The sequence below is a fragment of the Rhinolophus sinicus genome, chromosome 14 (genome assembly GCF_057876585.1).
Source record: "Rhinolophus sinicus isolate RSI-liver-muscle chromosome 14, RSI-T2T, whole genome shotgun sequence".
Taxonomy (NCBI): domain Eukaryota; kingdom Metazoa; phylum Chordata; class Mammalia; order Chiroptera; family Rhinolophidae; genus Rhinolophus; species Rhinolophus sinicus.
The window spans coordinates 84,730,359-84,755,970 of record NC_142514.1 but is presented as its reverse complement, the minus strand read 5'-3'; the positions used below and the strand labels follow the sequence as shown (position 1 = coordinate 84,755,970).

At 38.6% G+C, this 25,612-nt stretch overlaps 1 protein-coding gene across 1 annotated transcript in view; it reads right to left on the bottom strand.

Annotated features, from left to right (window-relative positions):
* Positions 1 to 25,612, bottom strand: part of ELOVL2 (ELOVL fatty acid elongase 2) — an 84,715-nt gene that overhangs the window by 13,412 nt on the left and 45,691 nt on the right. The window contains exons 2-3 of the mRNA XM_019752346.3: positions 13,380 to 13,443; positions 8,455 to 8,642 (exon numbers count right to left, since the gene is read on the bottom strand). Of these exons, the coding sequence (XP_019607905.1) occupies positions 8,455 to 8,642; positions 13,380 to 13,443 (252 nt within the window). The remainder of the gene's footprint in view (positions 1 to 8,454; positions 8,643 to 13,379; positions 13,444 to 25,612) is intronic.

The window sequence follows — 25,612 nt, the reverse complement described above, 5'->3', positions numbered from 1 at the left end:
TAGGGTTTTCTATATAAAGCACCATGACATCTGCAAAAAGTAACAATTTAACCTCTTTATTCCCAATTCAGATGCCTTTTATTTCTTTCTCTTGCCTGATTGCTCAGGCTAGGACTTCCAATACTATGTTGAATAACAGTGGTGATAGAGGACAGCCCTGTCTTGTTCCTGAATGTACAGCGAAGGGCTTCAGTTTTTCACTATTAATTATGATATTAGCTGAGGCTTGTCATATATGGCCTTTATTATGTTAAGGTATTTTCCTTCTATACCCAGTTCATTAAGTGTTTTAATCATAAATGGATGTTGTATCTTGGCAAATGCTTTTTCTGCATCTACTGATATAATCATGATTTTTGTCCTTTATTTTATGTGATGTATCACATTGATCAATTTGTGTATGTTGAACCAGTCTCGTGCCCCTGGTATGAACACCACTTGGTTGTGATGAGTAATCTTTTTAATGCATTGTTCTATTTGATTTGCTAGAATTTTGTTTAGAATTTTGCATCTGTATTCATCTGAGATATTGGTCTGTAATTTTCTTTTTTTGTGTTATCCTTACCAGATTTTGGTATCAGGGTAATGTTGGCCTCATAAAATGAGTTAGTGAGCTGCTTCTTCAATTTTTTGGAAGAGTTTGAGGAAGACAGGTGTTAGATCCTCTTTGAATGTTTGGTAGAACTCACTAGTGAAGGCATCTGGTCCTGGACTTTTGCTTTTGGAAAGGTTTTGGATGACTGATTCAATTTCCTTACTGGTGATCAGTCTATTTAGATTTTCCCATTCTTCGTGATTCAGCCTAGGAAGGCTATATGTTTCTAAGAACTTTTCCATTTCTTCTAGGTTATTGAATTTGGTGGCATACCGTCCTTCATAGTATTCTTGGATGATCCTTTGTTTTTCTATGGCATCTGTGGTAACTTCCCCTCTTTCATTTCTGATTTTGTTTGTCTGGGTCTTTTCTCTTTTTGTCTTAGTGAGTCTGGCCAAGGGTTTGTCAATTTTATTCATCTTTTCAAAGAACCAGCTCTTTGTTGCATTAATCTTTTTTTCTATTGTCTTTTTGTTATTTATTTCATTTAGTTCTGCTCTGATTTTTATTATTTCCTTCCTTCTGTTGACTTTGGGTTTCATTTGTTCTTCTTTTTTTCTAGTTCTTTAAGGAGTAATGTGAGGTTGTTTATATGGGATTTTTCTTCTTTCCTGATATAGGTCTGTAATGATATAAATTTCCCTCTTATTACTGCTTTTACTGCATCCCAATAATTTTGATAGGATGCATTTTCATTCTCATTTCTTTCTATGTATCTTTTGATCTCTCCTCTTATTTCTTCTTTGACCCAGTCGTTTTTTAAAAGCATGTTGTTTAATCTCCACATTATTTCTGGTTTTTCCTTTCTTTTTGCAGTTGATATCCAATTTCAAAGCCTTGTGATCAGAGAATATGCTTGGTGTGACTTCAATCTTCTTACATTTGCTGAGGCTAGTTTTATGTCCCAATATTTGGTCTACCATTGAGAATGTTCCATGTACACTAGAAAACAATGTATAGTCTGATGTTCTAGGATGAAGTGCTCTATACATGTCAATTATGTCCATTTTGTCTAATGTGTCATTTAGGGCTGATATTTCCTTATTTATTTTGTTTGGATGACCTATGCATTGCTGTCAATGATGTACAGTATTTAGGTCCCCTACTATAATTGTGTTTTGGTCAATTTCTCCCTTTAGTTCTGTTAGTAGTTGTTTGGTATATTTCGGTGCTCCCTGACTGGGGGCATAAATATTGATGACTGTTATGTCTTCTTGTTGTATAGTCCCCTTTATCATTATGAAATGTCCATCTTTGTCTCTTGTTACCATTTTTTATCCTGAAGTCTGTTTCATCTGATACCAGTATGACTACACCTGCTTTTCTCTGGATACCATTTGTTTGTAGTGGCAATTTCCAACCTTTCACTTTGAGTCTATGTTTGTCCTTGTAGCTGAGATGTGCCTCTTGGAGGCAGCATATGGTTGGGTTTTGTTTTTTGATCCAATCTGCTACTCTGTGCCTTTTTATTGATTTCAGTCCACTTATATTTAGGATGAGACTTTCCTTTCATTCTATCTTTTGTTTTCTGTAGGACAGTGTCTCCATTGTTTCTTTGCCTTTTTGTTGCTGTCTGTTATTTTAGTGTGGTGATATTCTATGATTTTTTCTTCTGTTTCTTCTTTTTTTATGTTATACATTTCAGTTCTGGATTATTTTTGACTGGTTACCATTAAGTTTTTGCAAAAGAAAGTTTCATATTTACAGTGGCCCTTTTTCTTGAGCATGCTTTTTATCTCCGTTCCCCTTTGCAGGTTCAGATTTTGTTGTCACAAGTTATCTTTACTTTTGCTGTGAGTTGATTTCTGAGTTACAGTAGCAAGTTGTCTTTTTCTTCTTTTTCCCTTTTTTTAAAAAAAATGTTTTCTTTATCCTGTATGGTATGCGTAAGTGTATAGTGCCCTGTTTTTTGTAGGGGTTGCCATTTCCTGCTTCTGTCTGCCTGTTCATAATATTACTCATGGTTTTGTATTATTTTGATTTTTTGTTTTAGGTTGAATAGCCTCCTTCAGTATTTGTTGTAATGCAGGTCATGTATTAGAGAAATCCCTCAGCTTCTGTATGTCTGGAAAGGTAATTATTCCTCCTTCATATCTAAAGGATATCTTTGCTGGATATATTATTCCTGGCTCATCATTTCTCTCTTCCAATAGTTTGAATATTGGATTCCACTCCCTCCTGGTTTGTACAGTTTCTGCTGAAAAATTTGATGATACTCTAATGGGCTTTCCTTTGTAGAGTACCATCTTCTTTTCCCTGGCTGCCTTGAGAATTCTTTCGTTATTAACTTTTGACAGCTTCAATACAGTGTGCCTTTGAGAAGGCCTCTTAGGATTGAGGTAACTAAGTGTTTTATTTGCTTCTTGGATTCAAGGATCCAGTTCTTTCCACAAGTTTGGGAAGTTCTTGTTGACTATTTGTTTGAATATACTCTGTTCCCTTCGCCTTTTCTGCTCCTTCTGATATACCCATTATTCTTATGTTGCTCTTTCTGATGGAGTCAGAAAGTTCTTGTAGAGTTCTTGCATTTCTTTTAATTCTCAAGTTTCTCTCTTCTTCCATCTGTGTCATTTCCAATTTTCTGTCTTCGATGTCACTAATTCTTTCCTCCATTTGGTCAGCTCTATTACCTAAGCTGGCTATTTCATTCTTCATTTCTTTTATTGAGTTCTTAATCTCCAAAATTTCTATTTGGTTCTTCTTTAAAATTTCAATCTCTTTGGTAAAATGTTCACTTTGTTCTTTGTGTTTTTGAGTTAATTAAACTGCCTGTGTTTTCTTGCATCTTGTTGATTTTTTTCAGAACTGCAATCTTGAATTCTCTGTCATTTAAGTCACATATTTCCATGTCTTTAAGTTCATTTTCTGGAGATTTTTCACTTTCTTTCTGAGCTGCCTTGTTATCTTGGCTATTCATGGCAATTAATGATTCATTATTTCTCTTCCTGGGCATCTACAGGAGTGGGTTCTGCAGCAAGTTGATACGAAGAGGTCTTTCTTTTGCTTTCCAGTAGGTGTTTGTGGAATGTTTTCTCTCCCCCTGCAGCCTTTTATTCTCTCTCATGCTGTAGTGTTGTATTTTCTCTTGCACTGTTACAGCTTCTCACATGATGGGGAGGGGTTCCCTGGAAGGTGGGCTTCTCCTCTGTGAGCAGGTCGCCTGGGTCTCATGGTGCCGCCTCTGTGGGAGGATAGAGATCTGAGCTTCTGAAGTCCCAATGCTCTCCCTGCAGCCCGAGGCAGAGCCTGTGTGTCTCAGCACTCTGGTTGCCCCTGCAGGGATCTATCCAGAAAGGTGGGCGCGGGGCACGCTGTGAGAGGTGGCTTTGAGCAACGGTGACTACCAGTCCACAGTTGTCTTGCTCCTACAGTTCCTTCCCTTTTGCCGGAATTAGTTATGCTGTGAGTCTGTGGCTGCAGGGCTGCAGTTCTCAGGGTTGTAAATATTTTGTTTAATCTGACTCTGCTACCGTTTCTTCTGGAGCCTGCTTCTAACCCTGGGAGGGTTGGGGGGTGGGGAAAGCTCTGGGAGGGTTGGGGATAGGCAGTCAGGCTCCATGTCTGTTTTGTGCCTGGCAGTGAGGGCTTAAACCACCGTTCTCACTGTTCCATATTCAGTCTTTGCTCCAAGGTCTATGCTACGAGCACTGAGTTTAGTGGTATTATATGCTGATCCCTCAGGCGGGACTATGGGCATAGGGGGTGCACTCGCAGCCTGGATTCTTCCCTCTCTTGCGACTGCTCTGGATGGCAGTGAACTCTGGTGTTCTTATCCGGCAACTCACCTCATAGTCCATTTTCCATGTAGCAGCCAGAATGTATTTTAAAAGGGAGATCATATCACTCCTCTCATTAAAATCTTCCAGTGGCTTCCCATTATACTTAGAATAAAAGCCAAATGCTTATAAGGCCCTATGTAATCTGCCACCTCTCCACCTCAGCTTGAATCATTCTCTCCTCCGTCTACTGTGTTTGAGCTATGTTTTTTGTTGTTGTTGTTGTTGTTTTTTTTTTTTTTAGGGTCCTTGAACACCTCAAGCTTGTCCTGCCTGCCACTTTATACTTGCTGCTCCTTCTGCATGAACACACTCTCCCCAGATCTTTATATGCCTGGTTTGTTTTTATCATTCAGTCTCAGCTCAAACATCCCCTCCTTCAAGAGGCATTCTTGCCGCATACCAGCCCATCACTCTCCATCGCACTAGGGAAAGGCTGTGTTCTATTAGGTTGGTGTAAAAGTAATTGTGGTTTTTGCAATTTTTTTTTTAACCTTTTAAACTGCAATCAATAACTTTTGCACCAACCTAACAAAATCCAGAATAGAGTCTGACATTGTATAGGTACACCATACCTACTTGTTGAAAGAGTTAATAATTTAAGTGGTAATTTCCTGGACTCAGCAAACATCGGGCCAAGGCATAACAAGTTATCAAGGTTAACTCAACCTATCACTCGCCTGGTGTCTATTAAACATACCCCAAAAGCGCTAAAGGAAAGACCTTCTCCCTGCCCTAAAAGAGGCTGCAATCAGAGGAGGCTAGGAAGGCCATCTACAGTAGCGATTTTGAACCAAGAGATGTAAAAGTGTGAGAAGAAAAGAGGTGGATAACATTCGTAGAAGGGAATGGGCTCAGCGTGGATGTTCTTCCTAAAAGACAAACCATTTACTTGGTTGTTCACACACTAAACTGTTGTCCTTGTTCCGGCTGATGGTGACTAATATTCCCTTTAGAATGTACAAAGCCTTTCGCACTTACTAACTCCTACGCATACCGTTCTGTGAGCATCTCAAGTACAGAAACGCTGCCTCTCCACCTCCGCATCCCCAGGCTTGGTAACCTCCACAGCGCCTCCGAGTGCTCACTGTGTGTTGGCTGAACAGAACCCATTAATCCTCACATCTGACTGAGTTCAGAGGGCAAATACCATATCTCCATTTCAAAGATAAGTTGCCTAAGGTTCAGAGAGCCTAAGTAACTCCTCTGAAATTACAAAGTGACAGAGCTGACACATGAATTCAGATCTCCTGACTCCACTACACCAAAGCTTCCAGCAGGTACTGGAACTTTCAATGTAGTTAGACCTTTAGGCTGGCCCTTCCGATGCACCTGCTACTTCTGACAACGAGCCAATGTTGAGTATCTTTCCCTTTGTTATACAGAGAAACTAATTCCATAAATTACTATCTCGCCAGCTCATCTAGTGACCTAAAATTCACTTAGTAAAAAACCTAAAATACAAATTCCCCTTTCAGAGTCACGTAAATTAGTGAGCTCACCTATGTGTACGATTTTAGAGCCACTGGCATGGCTTTTCTGACCCCAAATCCCATTTCCTGCACTTTGATGCCTAAAATTCCATTATTAGTGTTTTATTGCAGTCATTTTAGATAATGGTTGTTAACAATTACTAGAATGCTGCATATTAGACTAATGAACAGATTGAACTCTATAGGAGAGACAACCTGTATTTTAGGCAAGGATTTACGTATTTATTTTAGAATTCAAGGACACCAGGAAGGCAGCTATACTTGTGCCATTAACAGCCATTTGTAATTTATATGAATGATTTTATCCTAACTTTTCCCTAAAAAATATTTTGTTCTCTCTCTCTCTCTCTCCCCCCCCCCCCCCCCCCCCGGTGGTTCTATAGGCTCGAGACTTTTTTGTCCCTAATAAAATTACTTGGGTTTGACACTTCACAAAGGAATGGAGAGTATGTGATGTGATGAGGGCAGCTAGAACTGAGCTGGAATGTCAACTCAGACCTCTAAAAGTCAGTCCTGAGAAACAGCTATGCCACAAATATTTGTATTTCAGTCAAACGAACTGCAGTGGTATTTAATTTTAAAAATACTCTGTTATTTAATAGCTGTCTATTCTCAGGCAAATCATGTAACTTTTCTAAGTCTCAGTATTATTATGTGTAAAAGGAGAAAATTATTATTATTAGTTTCAGGTTGCAAAACAACAATGAGTAGACATTTACACCCCTCACACAGTGATAATCCCCCAAGTCTACTACCCCTCTGACATCATACATAGCTATTATAATACCATTGATTATAGTCCCTATGCTGTACTTTATATCCCATGACTATATATATATTTAATTACAGTTGACATTCAATATTAGTTTCAGGTGTATAGTGCAGTGGCTAGGCATTTATATAATCTATGAAGTGATCCCTCATAAGTCATCTGACACCCTACATACCAGTAGTCTTTATAACATTATTGACTGTATCTCCCATACTATATTTCACATCCCCATGACTATTTTATCACTACCAATTTGTACTTTCCTAATCCCTTCATCTTCTCACCCACGCCCAATGCCCCTCACATCTAGCAACCATCAGTTTGTTTCTTTTTATATATGAGTCTATTCTTTTGTTTGCTTGTTTATTCTGTTCTTTAGATTCCACATATAAGTGAGATCATGTGGTAATTATCTTTCTCAGTCTGACATTTCACTTAGCATAATACCCTCTAGGTCCATCCATGTTTTTACAAATGTTAAGATTTCATTCTTTTTTATGCCAGAGTAATACTCCATTGTATAAATGTACCACAATTTCTTTATCCAGTTGTCTATTGATGGGCATTTTGGTTGTTTCCATATCTTGGCTATTGTGAATAGTGCTATAGTAAACACAGTGGTGCCTATATATTTTGAATTAGTGTTTTGGATTTCTTTGGGTAAATACTGAGGAGTGGAATTGCTGGGTCATAAGGTAATTCTAGTTTTAATTTTTTGAGGAACCTCCATTCTGTTTTCCATAGTGGCTGCACCAATTTGCATTCCCACCAACAGTGCACAAGAGTTTCCTTTTCTCCACATCCTCGCCAACGCTTGATGTTTGTTGTTTTTTTGATGAGTCACGCTGACAGGAGTGAGGTGGTATCTCATTGTGGTTTTTATTTGCATTTCTCTAATGATTAGGGACGTTGAGCATCTTTTCCTATGTCTAGTCGCCATCTGTATGTCCTCTTTGGAGAAATGTCTATTCAGGTCCTCTGCCCATTTTTTAATTGGATTGTTTTTTTTTTTTTTTTGACATTGAGTTGTATGAGATTTTTATGAATTTTGGACATTAACCCCTTATCGGATGTATCATTGGCAAATATCTTCTCACATTCAGTAGGATGTCTTTCTGTTTTGTTGATGGCTTCCTTTGCGAAAGGAATTGATGTAGTCCCATTTGTTTATTTTTTCTTTTGTTTCCCTTGCCCGAGAGGGATATATCAGTAAAAATGTTACAAAGAGTAATGTGTGAGAGTTAACTTCCTATATTTTCTTTCAGGAGTTTTATGGTTTCGGGTCTTACATTTAAGTCTTGAAATCCATTCTTGTATGTGGCATCAGAAGGTGGTCCAGTTTCATTTTTTTGCATGTATTTGTCCAGTTTTCCCAGCACCATTTATTAAAGAGACTATCTTTACCCCAAGGTAAATTTTGCTTCCTTTGTCATAGATTAAATGACCATATAGGCACGGATTTATTTCTGGACTCTCTATTTTGTTCCATTGATTTATGTTTCTGTTTTTATGCAAATATAAGAGGATAAAATTATAACATGTGATCTTTAAAGGCCCATTCAGACCTAAATTGTGATTTTAAATTACAATGAAAGATCAGGGCTAAAGAAATAAGCCTAAATTAGGATTAGAAAAATTCAAATTAGAAACAAAGACTTCTAGGGCTTTTGGAAGAAATAATATCAAATGCTGGAACAAGTTCTTGGGATCTTAAAGAACAGGACTGATAACAACTTTGGATAGTTTCAGTGTGCCAGATTTAATTGCTTTTAAAAATCTCTCAATTATGGACTCTAGCTTAGCTACATAAACACTTACCTCTGCCAGCATATACATGGAGAGAAGTGTGATTCCAAGATTATACAAGGTGAGGATTCCCCTCAGGGAAAGGGCATGTCTGTTCTTCATATATTTGTTACCCAGCCATATTGAAAGTAGATACAAGACAGTAAGAAAAAATGTAGGAAGGTAAGAGTCCAACATGAACCATCCTCTGACTCGAGAATCTGAAAAGAAACACATACCGTGGGAATCCTGAAGAGTGACACTTCTGTATGTTATAAGATACTGGCACATATATTTTATTTGTACATACGAAATACAATAGGGAACATAGGACACAGCATTAAGGAAGCTAGATTTGGATTATCATTCGGAAGAAGAAACCAGTGGGGGCTGGAATGGTTAAAGAAGGTGTCGTGGAGCAAACAGCTTAAGCTGAACCCGGGATGACAGGAAAAGGTAATGAAGGTGGAAAGTAACAGTTCTTGAATGTGTACTTTGGAATAATTACTATATTTATTTGCTCTAACTCAGTAACTGTGAAGTAAGTATGTTATGCCATCTTATGGATGAAAAAAACCGCTCACAAAATTTTAGTAACTTGCAAAAGGCCATAGAACAGTCGGCTGCAGAGTCAGAATTTGAATTCACATCCGACTCCCGGCCATCATACCTTGCTGCTGCTTCCTGTGAAGAAGTTTCACGGAGACAGGATAGAAAGCAGATTAATACTGTAACCTAATTCCTAAAACCCACACTCCTTGGAATTTGCCTGGGATCATTGTGCAGTAAATCAGGAATGGGCTTAGAGTTCAGCTGATCCCACAGAGCAATGGGATTTCAGCGTGGCATGCATGAGAGCTGAAGACCGTGGAGGCAAAGCCTTGGAGCTGACGATGCAGAACTGAGAGCAGAAAGTAAAGCCAAGGACCCAAACCTGCCCAAGGACTAGAAGTACAAACAGCCAGGAGGCCAGAACCTAGACACATCAAGTGTCCCTTACTCTGGACAGTGAAAATTTAAAAACCTAAATAAAATACACATAATCAATTTATAATATAATTAGTAACACCTGAAAAATAACTGTAGGCACAAAATGATTTTTGTTCTCTATTTTGCTTTCTTTTGTTGTTGTTTAAATAAACGTAATGATTTGGCCTAGAATTATAACAACTGCATGCTGTGTTTAATCTCCATAGAGTTGTAAGAGCTGGCTCCTCCAGAAGATAAAGCCCTTTTCTTGATCTCTGTGGTTCTTCCAGGCTGCCTCTCTTTCTGCTCTACTCTACCCCATCTACCCCCAGCCTCTCTTTAAACCACTCCACCTACCGAGTGCCATTTCTAAGAAAAGGGTCTTCTCAAGCTCTGCCCATCCCTTCCTCTGTAAACTTCTCCCATTTGTGATAGAGACAAGAAAGGTAAGAAAGGAGCATTCATGTGACTAAGATATTACCTTTCATACAACTAGCTCGTAACTATCTGTCATGAAAGTTTGTGCTATGGGCCACTTCCTAATGTTTATCTCCTTATTGAAACCTTCCTCATCTTTTCATGCCCAGGTAAAGGTACTGCCTTTTGAAGGGAGCCATTGCCTACTGCTCTTCCCAACTAGAGCTCCTCATCAGCATAACAAAATAATTATCATTTTACAATTTATGTTATTATAGCTGTAATATTGTTATTATAACTAACATTCACTGATCACTGATTCTGTGCCACACACTGTTCCAAAGCCCTTTACATGTATTAACTCTCAAAGCAATTTTATTATATGGGTGGTATTATTTTTAACAGCTTTATTGAGGTGTAATTGATACACAGAATCCTGCACTTACTTAATGTGCACAGTGATAATTTTGGACATATGCAAATACCTGTGATGCCGTCACCACAGTCAGAGTAATAGACATACAGGTCATATTATCCCCAGTTTATGTTTGAGAAAAACTGAACCACGAAGTGTAAAAAAAGTCAAGTAACTTGTACTAAACTGCTACTCTACCTCCTGTTATGCTGTTATGGGTTGAACTATGTTCCCCAAAAGATATGTTCAAGTCCTAACTTCTGGAACCTATGACTGTGACTTTATTTGGAAATAGGGTCTTTGCAGATGTAATTAAGTTAAGATGAGGTCATGTGGGTTAGGGTGGGCCCTAACCAGGTGACTGGTGCCCTCATAAGAAGGAGATTTGGATTCAGGGACACAAAGAGAATGTTATGTGAAGACAGAGGCAGAGATTGGAGTGATGCATCTATAAACCAAGGGCTGCCAAAGATTACTGGAAACTACCAGAAGTTAGAAAGGCAGGGAGAACAGTTTTCCCTAGAACCTCAAGGGAGCAGAGCCCTGGTAACACCTTGATGTCAAATTTGTAGCCTTGAAAACTGAGAATAAATTGCTGTTATTTTAAGCCAGGCGGTTTGTGGTACTTGGTTACTGCAGCCCTAGGAAGCTAATATACATGGTTAACTTCATGGCTTTCCAATTGTTTCACATGCTAGTTTTACCTTCCCAACTATGGTATAAGCTCCATGGGACAGAGAGTAAGCCTTACATTTCTACTGTCACTTAGAACTAGTAGAGCACCTCAAGGTCTTTTTTTCCCCTTATGTCATGGTCCTGTAAATATTTGCTACAATTGTTAGGGAGGATCATAATGATTCTAACCAAAAGACAGGAACAAATACTTGTAACAAGATTATTATCTCTGGGACTTGAGAAGTGTTAGCTCTGCATCTGTGTCAGGTATTCGCCCAGAACAATATCCCCTGATGGTATTAATATGGGATAGATAAAATCAGAAAAGGCTTGAGGACGTCGGGAAGCTGACTAGGGGGCTGCCAGTCAACTTAAGCTTGAGCCACTTTTAGGAAGGTGACAAGGATTCATGATGGCCTACATGCCAGACTATCTGTCACTGTGGAGGTCACCTAGTCCAGCTGTCAATTATCCATCTTACAGTCTCTTTGCTACAAAGGAGACATCCAAAAAATGGCCAAAGCTGAGTAAACAACTGCAATCATATCCTTAATTGATCCCATGTCCACGTTATTCCAGATCATGGTGATGTTACCGACGGCAAAGTTCAGTGGGAAGCTGGCTCAGAGAGACTGTTACTTAACTCTCCAGTGGAAGTGCCAAGCAGAAAGCCACAGTCACCCAAACTCCCTCCATGCCCAAGTTAGGGTGTTACAACACTGCCTGCTGGAACTGGGAGGCAGCGATCCTATGAAATGAAGTGGTTACGAGATACAGGTATCCCACCCGGCCTATCCCCCAGGATCACCACAAAGATAAAAAGGGAAAAAAACAAAACAAAGCCAAAGACTACATGAAAGTATTTTTTAAAAAGCTCTGCTGAATCACAGACTATTGTATTAACATTATGTAAACAGTCATTCACTTAGAATGACTTAGAATAGTTTATGGAGCCTGTACAGAAAATGGAGAGTGGTCTAAATAATCTCTAAGTGATTCTGTTTAAAGATCTTGAGGAAAAACGAAAACCTCATTTCTCTCCTCCCCCCACCCAATAATGCTAAGGAAATAACTTGTATATTTTTCGCAGCTTTGTGAACCTTTAAGGCTCAAATGAAACAAAACATATTGCTTAGAATGTATTCATTCATTTGCAAAATATACAGTGCCTAACCTGTTTCTGGAACTGTAATAAGCCCTGGAGATATAGTCATGGTTCCTGCCCTCATGGGAGAAAGAGCCCTTCATGACAGGAAAGTATATGAAGGAAATAAAGAGAGGCTGAAACAAAGAATAATAAGGGGGCTACTTTAGAGGGCAAATTCCCTGACATCTTTGCTAGAGAAAGCCCACCTGAGAAGGTAACATCTGAGCTGATACCTGAAGTATAAGAAGGGGCTCACTGTATTGGGGGATGGAGTAGGAAACGGTGGGAAGGAATTCCAGGCTCAGCACATGGAAGAATTTTATATACTATGTTTCTCCAAAAATAAGGCCTACCCCGAAAATAAGCCCCAGTTAAGATCATCAGCCAGACGGATGCATTTAGTACGTTATAACGATGTTCCAGAAAAAGATGACATGGCTGTATTTGAATAAATGTAGATTGTTGTACATGAAAAAATACGCCCTAATGCATCTTTTTGAGCAAAAATTAATATAAGACCCGGTCTTATTTTACTATAATATAAGACCAGGTCTTATAATATAATATGATATTATAATATAATATAATATAATATAATATAATATAATATAATATAATATAATATAATATAATATAAATAGTAAATATAATATAATACCAGGTCTTATATTAATGTTTGCTTCAAAAGACGCATTCGAGTTGATTGTCCGGCTAGGTCTTATTTTCGGGGAAACACGGAAGTACTGAGTTGAGCGGAAAGAGTCATTAAATACACATCAATTAGACATTGAATCAATTGGCACATAGCAGTAATCTAAGTGACTGGTGGTAGAGGAAGGATCGAGAGACTCAGTGACCGAGAGTTTAGGAGCTCAACCTAATGGCTCCGGTAGGTACAGCTCACACATCTTTAAAGATAATTTGTTGAGACACATAAGGGCAGAAAGACTACATATGACTGTGCATGTGAGGAAGGCCGAGGGTGAAAGGGTGTTGGCGAGAGGAGCAGCAGCAGCATACATTCAGATGGAAAGCTACCACCTCCTTTGGTAGCCAGTTTTTGGTAACTTTGGTAGCTGGAGAGGCACCAAAGGGAAGTATGGCACTGCATTCTATTCCTGCTTCCTGCTCCCAGACCTGAGTCCCAGGAGGCTGAGCAGGAGAAACGAGGCATTCTGGGTGTTCTGCGAGAAGGCTAGCAAAGGTGAGGGATGTGAAGTCTCTAAATGTTAGTTAGGTGCCATACTATTTTCAAGACACCACAAGTGGTATCACCCTCTTCTATAACTAAATGCGGTGTTCCTTCCATATTAAGTTCTTGAGGAGCTTACTCACCTCGAGGTCCAAACATGTTGTCCAAAAAAGCATTGACTTCATCATCAAAAGCCTTTAGATGCTCCTGAAAAGTTAAAGAAAAAAATGATTTAGGTGGGTTTTTTTGGGAAACTTAAACTACTATCAACAATGTTGAGTTGACAGAATCCCCAGGCGTCCTAGCTTCAAGGACTTGGACTGCAAAGACTTAAGGAAAGTGAACCAGTAAATGTAGCCTCCCCTCTCACAGCTTGCAAAGATTTGGAAGGAAACAATTCCTCTTTCATTTCCTTAGGCAAAAGTACTCCTGACAAAACAGGCTTGGTACATTTAAACACTGAAGGGTTATTGACCTTAATTCCATTTCCTCTAAAATGCTTAGAGGTATAAGCATTTCCATAAGCAACTTCTATTGCTGCAGTTAACAGGAGTTGCGTGCAAGCAACAGGGAAAGTCTATTCCTGCAAGATAAAATGTAAGTATTTAATGAAAATTCGGTTGAATTGTATCACAAAGCTGACCTTAAAGGGGACTTGTTTTTCAAATAAGGAAATTAAGCATTACAGCTATTTTTTCCATTACCTTTATATTTTGTTTGTTTTCAAAACTTCTAAAAAATACATTAACATCTATTTAATATTACAGTGAAGAGTGTGCTGGGGTACATGAGATTACTGCCACTTTAACTGAATTCAGATTGGGATTGAAAAATCTGTGCCAACAATCTTAAGGTTGATAAAGGGGCTTCTGGCTCTTGCTTTAGCTCCTATTCATGCTGGTCTGCTACTGTACAGCTCCAAATACCTACTAAGGTGTTCCCTACCCCTGTACAAAGGTCTAGAACACCCCCTCAAGCAAAGCAAACAAGGGGCAGGGCACTCCCCAGTGTTCCTAGGACAGCAATCTTTGATGAGGATTTCGGGAGCCTAAGAAGTCCATGGGGCCTAAGAAGGTCATAGAACATTCTCTATAATCAACAGGACGGCAGTCAAAAGCATCCCATTCTCAAAGAAAGTCTAAGTGCCAAAGAGGAGAATTAATTTACTGGCATCTGAAGAGAAGATCCACATGTTCGGTGACTGGCACACACTATTCCTTATTGGTGACTTTGATTTTAAGAGAAATTTCAAGGAAACTTAGGTCTTTGGGAACTTTAGGAAGGAGGATGAAGATCAGAGACTAACATTTATTAGTAACTACTACTGCTGGCCAATGTATTAGGAACTTTATTCTTTCATAATATCTCTATAAAAAGTATTTGGGCTAAATTAAACAAAGCTTGGAAGTTTTTAAATAGTGTTTCATCTTTGCTTTCTATGAAGGGCATCTCAGGACACCTCCAGATTTGAGAAAGGTAAGTTACCTAACATCTCAGTGTGACAGAATGTGATTTTTGTTGCCATTACAATAGAGCAGCTCTGTCTAGATCTCTCATTCTGAGCAAAATATGTTAACCTCACTGATGTCCCCACCTTCATAACAAATACCAATGAAATGTCTTTCATTGCCACACCCACCCATAAATGTTTAAACTTTTCAGTTTGTTTACTAAGGTTCAAAGTCCATTTTCCAACATCTGTAGATCGAAGAACACTCTAAGTAAAGGTCAGAAAGTTTGTATTATTTCTATCATCTCACAGAAATGTAGTCACAGTGGAAGAAGAGCAGAAAATAAAAGAGATGAATGAGAAGGGGCATTCCATTCTTTCAGTCATTAATTTACTGATTCATTAACCAATTATCTGAACATTACTATGTGCCAACACCATGTTAGATGCTGAAATACAAAGTCAAATGAGACATGGTCATTATCTTCATGTAAGTTAATAGAGAAGTAAATCTGTAATTACCTAGTGTCTTAAATATGATGAGAGAGATTTACAGGGATATGCTATAAGAACACAGAGGAAGGAAATATTCAGCCATAAAATGAAGGAAATCTCGCCACTTGTGACAATATGGATGGACCTAGAGGGCATTATGCTAAGCGAATAAATAGAAAACAGAAAGATAAATACCATAGATCTTACTTATATGTGGAATCTAAAAACAAACAACCAAAACCCAGAAACAACAAAAAAGCCCCCCAAAATAAAAACAAACTCAGATACAGAGGATAGATTGGTCGTTGCCAGAGGCAGAAGGGGTTGGGGGCAACCGGTGAAGGTGGTTGAAAGGTACAAACTTCGAATTATAAAATAAGTAAGTCACAGAGACATATAGTAGAGGGACTACAATTAACACTGTGTTGTGTATTTGAAAGTTGCTAAGAGTAGGTTGTAAAAGTTTTCATCACAAGAAAAAAACATTTGTAACTATGTATGTAACTGGACTTATTGTGGTGATCAATTCGCAATAAATAAAAACATCAAATCATTACGTTGTATACCCAAACAGACAGACAAAAAGAACACAGAGGTAAGAAATGTAATTTAGATCACTTAAAAAGAGGAGCCCTCTGAGAAAAGCTGCTGCTGCTGAGTGCTGAAAGACCCTAGGGCACCATCTGGATGGAGAAGGAAAGAGGGCTTTTAGGGGAGAAGGGTCAGCATACGCGAACACACTGAGATGGGACACTTGGGAAATGGTCATGGACAGGGTCTCTAGTGACCTGTATGACAGATATAAAGCCAATGCTGGGAAAATCAGAAACCTGACTTCTGGATTATCTAATACAGTTATTAAGGATATAATCTAAAAAGACAATGAGATCAGAAAAACAAATCAAAATTTACCCTAGATTAGTAAAATGTAAGTACAGGTTTGGGTAGTGTTAGTTAACTAAGGATGAACGCTTAGCAAACAATGATAGAGCAGAGCGTGGGTAATGAATTAATCGCTACACACTGGGTTCTATATATGTAAATGCAAAAGCATGCTGGATAGTTTCTCAAGCCTAACACCATAACCCAGGAACTAAGAAAAACCAGCTAACGACATGCAGCACTTCATTCATTTAATCAGCATCTTTGAACAGCTACTGTGTACGTAATATTTTGTCAGACATGAAGAAAGAAGGGATAGAGTGGCTGACTCAAAAGCTTATAGACAAACTGGGAAAGTCAGAAATACAAACAAAGGCAAACAGAAACAACTGAGAAGAAGGAGATACACAGAATTGCTACAATGATGGAAGATACAGTAGGAATGAGGACTTACGATGGGTTTTTAAATGGTTAGAATTTGCACAGATTAGAAGACAGAGGAATAGTCCTGCCCTTTGACCTGCCAAGGGGGTACACTCCTGAACTTCCTACGTTAGAGGGCCCCACTCTGGTCATCCTTAGGCTATATCCCGCCACACAGGGGAGAAAAATCCTGAGACAAGGGAATGCCTGCCTATGGCCACAGTTTCCCCCTCCAGACTTTGTTCAAAGTGCGCTGGGCCCCAGAATTCTCTGCCAAACAATTCTGAGCCCACTTCTAGGACAGCTTCAGGGATTTCTCCTTGCCCACATAGTCAAGTCCACGTTCTATGACTTTGAATTTAACCTGTGGGTGTGTATAGCAGTAGCTGAAGGACGGAAAGACTGGAAGCAAGTAGGGCCTTATTTAGTTGTGTATCCCTGATTACTTACCACATCTGGCAATAATGTAAATGGTACAACCACACTGGAAAACAGTTTAGCAGTTTAATAAAATCATAAACATTCAACTACGACCCAGCAAGCCACTCTGGGTATTTACCTAAGAGAAAATAAAGCATATACCCACGCAATGACTTCTACACAATTACTCATGGCAGCTTTATTTGTAATAGCTAAAAAATGGAAACTTTCCAATTTCCCATCAACAGATGAATGGATAAATTGTAGTATAGCCATACAATGAAATACTATTCAGCAATATAAAGGAACGAACTATTGATGCACACACAATGTGGACAGATCTCAAAATTATGATGCTGCATTAAAGGAGCTAGACAAAAAAAAAAAAAGAGTACATACTATTTGTTTCTATTTACACAAAACTGTAGGAAATATAAACTGATCTATGTGACAGAAAGAAAATCATGGTTGCTTGGGGACTTCAGGGAAGGGAAGCAGAATATCCTTAAAAAATGAGAGTGAAATAAGGATATTTTCATATATGCATAAGTGAGAGAATTTGTAGCTAGCAGAACTGCACTACGAAGTATGCTAAAGATCTTCTTCATGCCAAAGGGAAATGATTTCATATGGAAAGTAGCATTTACAGAAAAGAATCAAGAGCACAAGAATGGATCTAACTGAACAGCCATAACTCAGAGCAAGCTGGCCTCCACCCATCTCATCACGTCTCCGGTAACTGCCATCACCACCTGTCCTACCACGCTCACCTTTACCACCAGGAGCCATGTTGCCTAACACCCAGGTGGTGTCCTGCACCTGCTCCTTCACCTACCTGGTCATGTGACACAGCTCCCAACACTAGTGGACTAGACCACCATGCACTCCCGTCTCAGCTGCCATTTTCTGACAATACTTGGGAAACAGGAGCCATGAAGGGCCCACCTAGGTTTTTGCCACCATGAAGCTGATTGGGACTCCCACTCAGCCCTAACTGCATTAGTTGGAACTCAACATAAAGTGAAGGCATCTCAAATGGAAGGTCATTTCCTGGTCTGTTCTTGAAGGTACAAACCCTGTGCTCATTGTGGGGATGGCCTCAGCCTGAGCACCCTGATAACTCAGATTTTCTTCAGCAAAGGCAGTCTTGCAATCAGAATCATTAGCACCACGATTAAGCAAAAGCTGAGATAGGAAGCAAAGCAGAAATAAACCCCACCAACAAATCTCTGCCTGAATTTTCTCTGATCTCTAAATTATGACTCTAGATTTCCATTTTTTTCCTTCCTTTCCTTTTCCCTCTTTTCCCTCTTGTTACTTTCCTTGTTCCCTTCCTCACCTTCCATTCCTTTCTCTCCTTCCTCCTTCTCTGCACTTCCTTCATTCCAACTTTTCCCTTCCTCCCTTCCCTTCCCCATTCTTCCTTCCCTCCCTCCTTCACTCATTCCTCCTTCTTGGCATTCCTTCCTTTATTTATGTTTAAGGCATTTTGTAGTTTTCAGTACTTACCTACCATGGTCATTATTTTCTATAAAAATCTAATGACCATGGTGTTTGTCCTACTTTGTTCATATAGTTTTATAGAACATTTTAAAGACCCTTATTTATTAGAATAGCTATTTCCTACCCCCAACTCCCTTCCTCACTGCTTTCTAAAATGAGCAAAAGACAGTAAGATGACAAAACTGACTGTTAAGCTTCAGAGAAGACATAGTATCCAAATCGTCTCTCTCTCTCTCTCTCTCTCTCTCTCTCTCTCTCTCTGAGAAAACTAAATCTGAAGTATTCAATGACAGCAGGTCAGGAAATGGTGTCTGACCAGCTAAGGAATATATCATATTTCAGACTAACCAGACACAACTCTGAAAATTTCCCAGGAACCTCAGGGCAAGGCTGATTTATACAGGCTGAGACAAGGAGATGGCATGTCCCCTCAGGCACGAGGGACACAGATTAGAGTGCCATCCCACACTGTCCTCCATGCTGTTCCCAGGGCTCAGGATGGCTTTGCAATGTTGAAAGCTCTTTTGCACACCCTAAGGGACTGTTCCCAGCCAGTCTCTCATGTATTTGAAGAGTCTAAATGTGTTCACATTTGTGAACACAACTAGAAGGTTTAGAGGATGGCTAAAGGGAGACAGAAAATTCTTTGGCTTTCATGGAGCTACCGTCACACAATGGGTACGTATGCATATTTACACCGATACCTCTACATGCCCTCGAGAGGCCTACCCATTCAGAATCTCCACCCCCACGACGATACTCCAGAGGGAGTAATACACTAAGCTAGGTAGCCCACAGCAGCACACAGCAGCCCATGGCGGTTCATGCCAACATCCGGCTGCTCACGGCAGCCCAGCTCCAGGGAGAGTCGTTGTTCACAATCTTAGCTGTAGAGGGCGCAGCTCACTGGCCCATGTCGGAATTGAACCGGCGACCTCAGCATTAGGAGCACGGCACTGCAACCACCTGAGCCACCGGGCCAGCCCGACAATGGTTTTTTATACCTTCAGACTGAAAGGTTTCTGAGCTGGGATAGCAGAGAAACGGCTCTTTGCAGAGCTCATGCTCATGTTCTTGTGCTCTCAGAACACGAAATTGACGAATAGGAGCTGATTATATTTGCATTATTAGCATTCTGGGTAACCCTGACACTATAGGACAGTTTCACTCAATTGAGGAAATGAAAGCTCTTTTTTAGAACAGGAAACATGACTGCAGTTTTGTCTGTCTCCCTCCACACTGTTCTCTATCTCATTTCATTCAGTGTCTGGTCAAATGGCAACTCCTTACATGTTTCCCTGATCCATCTCTCATGGGCCTAATTACAAAGGAGAAGAAAGCATCTGCTTCATGCTGTCCTGGCCTGTGTACAGAATCATTCTCCATTTCCTTACCTACTCTTCTTTTTCCTTATAGCACTATCATTATACAAATTTTCACTGGCTAATTAATTTGTTTATTATTTGGGTCCTCTACTAAAACATAAGCTCTAATAGGCCATTTTATCCTCAGTTCCAAAAACAATGCCTGCCACATACTGGGCGCTAAATATTTAGTGTATGGATTAATGAAACTCTCATTCCTCTAAACCTTTACAGTACTCGATACTTATTTCATATTTATTGCATTCCTGGCTATATTTTAATACATGTGATCTGGTTTCCAATACCTTTTGAAAGAGCCTTAACACTCAATACTCAGTATATCATCAGGGTCTACTGGACCCAATTTTATTTTTTGACTTTCTGTTTTTGAAGTTTTATTCTCCCAAAGAGCAAAGAAAGACTGTTTATATATTATTAAAGTAGAATAAAACTCATTCTATCTTACATGAGTTAATATAATGAGTCCAGTGGACTCTTTTATAAATCTAAGATACACTACGGGATCTTAGTGGACTTATTTTTTCTATATCTTAAAATATTTTTGCTATTTAAACAACCCAGGAATTATACCATCAATCATTTCAAATTATGCTAAAAAAATACGAAAATGTAAGAATGACGGAATTGCCTAGAAGGACAATGTAATAGTCAAAGAAGCCATCACTATTACATTATCTTTCATTTTTGTTATTACGTTACCCAAAGTACAGCATCATGCTTTAAGAAGACATAGAAGTTTGGAGACATCGTCTCTATAGCTTTTTTTTTTTTTTAATGTACACTAAATCTTTTTTATTTATTTATTTATTTATTTATTTAGATTACTTTCAGGTGAACAAAACAAAGTAATACTTAGACGTTTATCATTTATATCCTTCACACTGTGTCAACCCCCTCCCCCCATCCACTATCCCTCTGACATCGCACACAGCCATTACATTTCCACTGTCTCTATTCCTGATGCTGTACTTCGCTTCTTGTAAGTATGTATATATACACACACACACACACACACACACACACACACACTTGTAGTCGACATTCATTATTGTTCAGCTTCAGCTTCAGGTGTACAGTGCAGTGATCAGGCATCTACCTCATCCCTGAGGTGGTCTCCCTAATGAGACAAGTGTCCATTGGATATTCTACAAAATCTTTACAACATTATTGATTACATTCCCCAAATTAACTTTCGTAACCCCGTGGCAATCTTGTGGTTACTAACTGCTTTCTAATCCCCTCACCTTCTCCCTTATCTCCACCCCCCCACCCCATCTAGCAACCCTCAGTTTTTCCTCTATGTCCCCAAAACTGTTTCTGATTAGTTTATTCACTTATTCTCTTCTTTAGATTCCACATATAAGTGAGATCATATGGTATTTGTCTTTCTCTGTCTGACTTATTTCACTTAACATAATGTTCTCTAGGTCCATCCATGTTGCTGCAAATGGTAAGATTTCCTTCTTCTTTATGGCTGCATAATACTCCATTGTATAAATGTACCCCAGTTTCTTAATCCAGTCATCTACCGATCGGCATTTCGGTTGTTTCCATGTCTTGGCTATTGTGTATAGTGCTGCAATAAACATAGGAGTACATAAATTTTTTTGAATTAGAGTTTTGGACTTCTCTGGATAGATACCTAGGAGTGGAATTGCTGGATCATAAGGTAGTTCCATTTTCAGGTTTTTGAGATACCTCCATACTGTTTTCCATAGTGGCTGCACCAATCGGCAATCCCACGAGCAGAGCACAAGGGTTCCCTTTTCTCCACATCCTCACCAGCACTTGTTGTTTGTTGATTTATTGATGATAGCCATTTTGACTGGGGTGAGGTGGTATCTCATTGTGGTTTTTATTTGCATTTCTCTGACAGTTAATGAGGTTGAGCATTTTTTCATATGTCTGTTTGCCATCTGTATGTCATTTTTTAGAAAAATGTCTCTTAATGTCCTCTGCCCATTTTTCAATTGGGTTGTTTGTTTTTTTGGAGTTGAGTTTTTCATAAATTTGTGATATTAACCCCTTATCAGATATGTCATTGGCAAATATCTTTTCCCATTCAGTAGGGTCCCTTTTTGTTTTATTGATGGTTTCCTTTGCTTTCCCACATGTTTATTTTTTCTCTTACTTCCCTTACACGAGGAGATATATCATTAAAAATCTTACCCTGGGTAATGTCTGTAAAGTTTCTTCCTATATTTTCTTCTAGGAATTTTATGATTTCAGATCTTACAATTAAGTCTTTAAGCCATTTTGAATTTATTTTTGTATATGGTGTAATTAGGTGGTCCAGCTTCATTTTTTTGCAGGTGTCTGTCCAGGTTTCCCAGCACCATTTATTGAATAGACTGTCTTTACGCCACCGTACATTCTTGCTTCCATTGTTGTAGATTAAGTGGCGATATAGGCATGGATTTATTTCTGGACTCTCTATTCTGTTCCATTGATCTATGTGTCTGTTTTTATGCCAGTACCATGCTGTTTTAATTACTGTAGCCTTGTAGTATAATTTGATGTCAGGTATCGTTATACCTCCCACTTTGTTCTTATTTCTCAAGATTGCTGAGGCTATCTGGGGTCTTTTATGGTCCCATATAAATTTTAGGATTATATGTGCTATTTCTGTGAAAAACATCATTGGTAGTTTGATAGGAATTGCGTTGAATATGTATATTGCCTTAGGCAGTATGGACATTTTAACTAGATTAATTCTTCCTATCCATGAACATGGTACGAGTTTCCATCTATTTGTATCTTCTTGCATTTCTTTCTTCAGTGTCTTATAGTTTTCTGACTACAGATCTTTTACTTCTGTGGTTAAACTTATTCCCAAGTATTTTATAGTCTTAGAAGCAACTGTAAATGGGATTGTTTTTTTAATTCCTCCTTCTGATGTTTTATTATTGGTATATACAAATGCAACGTATTTCTGAACATTAATTTTGTATCTTGCTACTTTACTAAATTCATCTATCAGCTCTAATAGTTTCTTGGTGGAGTCTCTAAGGTTCTCTATATATAGTATCATGTCATCTGCATATAAGGACAATTTTACTTCCTCCTTACCGATTTGGATGCCTTTTAATTCTTTTTCTTATCTGATTGCTGTGGCTAGCACTTCCAGCACTACGTTGAATAAAAGTGAAAAAAGTGGGCAACCTTGCCTTATTCCTGATCTTAAGGGGGAATGGTTTAGCTTTTCCCCATTGAGTATGATGTTAGCTGTGGGTTTATCATATATGGCCTTTATTATGTTGAGATATGATCCCTCTATTCCCACTTTCTTAAGGGTTTTTATCATAAATGGCTGCTGGATTTTATCAAATGCTTTTTCTGCATCTATTGATATGATCATGTGATTTTCATTTTCCATTTTGTTAACGTGGTGTATCACATTAATTCATTTGCGCATGTTGAACCACCCTTGCATACCAGGGATGAATCCCACTTGATCATGGTGCATGATCTTTTTAATGTATTGCTGAATTCTGTTTGCTAATATTTTGTTGAGGATTTTTGCATCTATGTTCATTAGAGATATCGGCCTGTAGTTTTCTTGTTTTGTGGTGTCTTTGTCTGATTCGGGGATCAGGGTGATAGTGGCTTCGTAAAAAGTGTTTGGGAGCCTTCCCTCCTTCTGGATTTTTTGGCAGAGCTTGAGGAGAATAGGTGATAATTCTTTTTTGAACATTTTGTAAAATTCACCTGTAAAGCCATCTGGTGCAGGGCTTTTGTTTGTTGGGAGATTGTTGATTACTGATTCAATTTCCCTGGTGGTAATCAGTCTATTCAGGTTTTCTGTGTCTTCTTGAGTCAGCCTTGGAAGGTTGTATGCCTCTAGAAAATTGTCCATTTCTTCCAGATTGTCAAATTTGTTGGCATATAGTTGCTCATAGTAATTTCTTAAAATTTTTTGTATTTCTGTGGTGTCTATTGTCACTTCTCTTTCATTTCTGATTTTATTAATTTGGGCCCTCTCTCTCTTTTTTTAAATGAGCCTGGCTAAAGGTTTGTCGATTTTGTTTATCTTCTCTAAGAACCAACTCTTGGATTCATTGATCTTTTGTATTGTTTTTCTGGTTTCGATTTCATTTATTTCCGCTCTGATCTTTATTATCTCCTTTCTTGTACTCCCTTTGGGCTTATTTTGCTGTTCTTTTTCCAGATCCGTTAAGTGTGAAGATAAACTGTTGATTACTGATTTTTCTTGTTTCTTTAGGTAGGCCTGCAATGCTATGAATTTCCCTCTTAGGACTGCTTTCGTGACATCCCATAGATTTTGGGTCATCGTGTTCTCATTTTCGTTTGTCTCGAGATATCTTTTGATTTCTTCCTTGGTCTCCTGGTTGACCCATTCATTATTTAGTAACATGTTATTCAGCCTCCATGAATTGGTGTGTCTTTCAGTTTTTTTCCTGTAGTTCATTTCTAATTTCATAGCACTGTGGTCAGAGAAGATAATTGGTATGATTTCAATTTTCTTAAATTTATCAACACTTGTGTTGTGGCCTAACATGTGATCTATCTTGGGAAATGTCCAATGTGCGCTTGAGAAGAATGTTTATTCTGCAGCTTTGGGGTGAAATGCTCTAAAAATATCGATTAAATCCAAGTGGTCCAATGGGTCATTTAAGGCTGTTGTTTCCATATTGATTTTCTGTCTGGAAGACCTGTCCCTTGTTGTCAGAGATGTGTTGAAGTCCCCTACTATGATAGTGTTACTGTTGATCTCTGTCTTTATGTCAGTCAATATCTGTTTTGTATATTTAGGTGCTCCTATGTTGGGTGCATAGATGTTTACTAGGGTTATATCCTCTTGTTGGAGTGATCCCTTTATTATTATACAATGCCCATCTTTGTCTTTTAATACGTTCTTCATTTTAAAGTCCATTTTGTCAGAGATAAGTATTGCAACCCCAGCTTTTTTCTCATTTCTATTCGCATGAAATGTCTTACTCCAACCCTTCACTTTCAGCCTGTGTGTGTCTTTTGATCTGAGGTGAGTCTCTTGTATACAGCATATACAAGGGTCTTGCTTTCTTATCCACTCAGCCACCCTATGTCTCTTGATTGGAGCATTTTATCCTTTTACATTTAAAGTGATTATTGATAAGTACTTAGTTATTGCCAGTTTTAAATTTGAAGTTAGATTGTTTTAATCTTTCTTCCATTTACAGAAGTCCTTTTAGTATTTCTTGCAATGCTGGCTTGGTGGTAATAAATTCCTTTAGCTTATTCTTTTCTGGGAAGCTCTTTATCTCTCCATCAACTTTAAATGATAGCCTTGCTGGATAAAGCAATCTAGGTTGTAGGCCTTTGTTTTCCATCACTTTGAGTATCTCCTGCAACTCCCTCCTGGCCTTCAATGTTTCTGTAGAAAAGTCATTTGATAGTCTTATGGGAGTTCCCTTGTATGTAACCCTCTGTCTTTCTCTTGCTGCTTTTAGGATTCTCTGTCTTTAACCTTTGCCATTTTAACTATAATGTGTCTTGGCGTGGACCTGTTTGGGTTTATCCTGGTTGGAACTCTCTGCACTTTCTGGGCTTGTATGTTGGTTTCCTTCATCAGGTTAGGGAAGTTTTCGAACGTTATTACTTCAAATATGTTCTCAATCCCTTGCTTCCTCTCTTCACCTTCTGCTATTCCTATGATGCGCATGTTGTTGCGCTTGATGTTATCCCATAGGTCTCTTAAACCATCTTCATTGTTTTTTATTCTTTTTTCTTTCTGTTGTTCTGTTTGGGTCATCTCTGCTAACTTGCTTTCTAAGTCGCTCATTTGATCCTCTGCTTCATCGAACCTGCTGTTAATTCC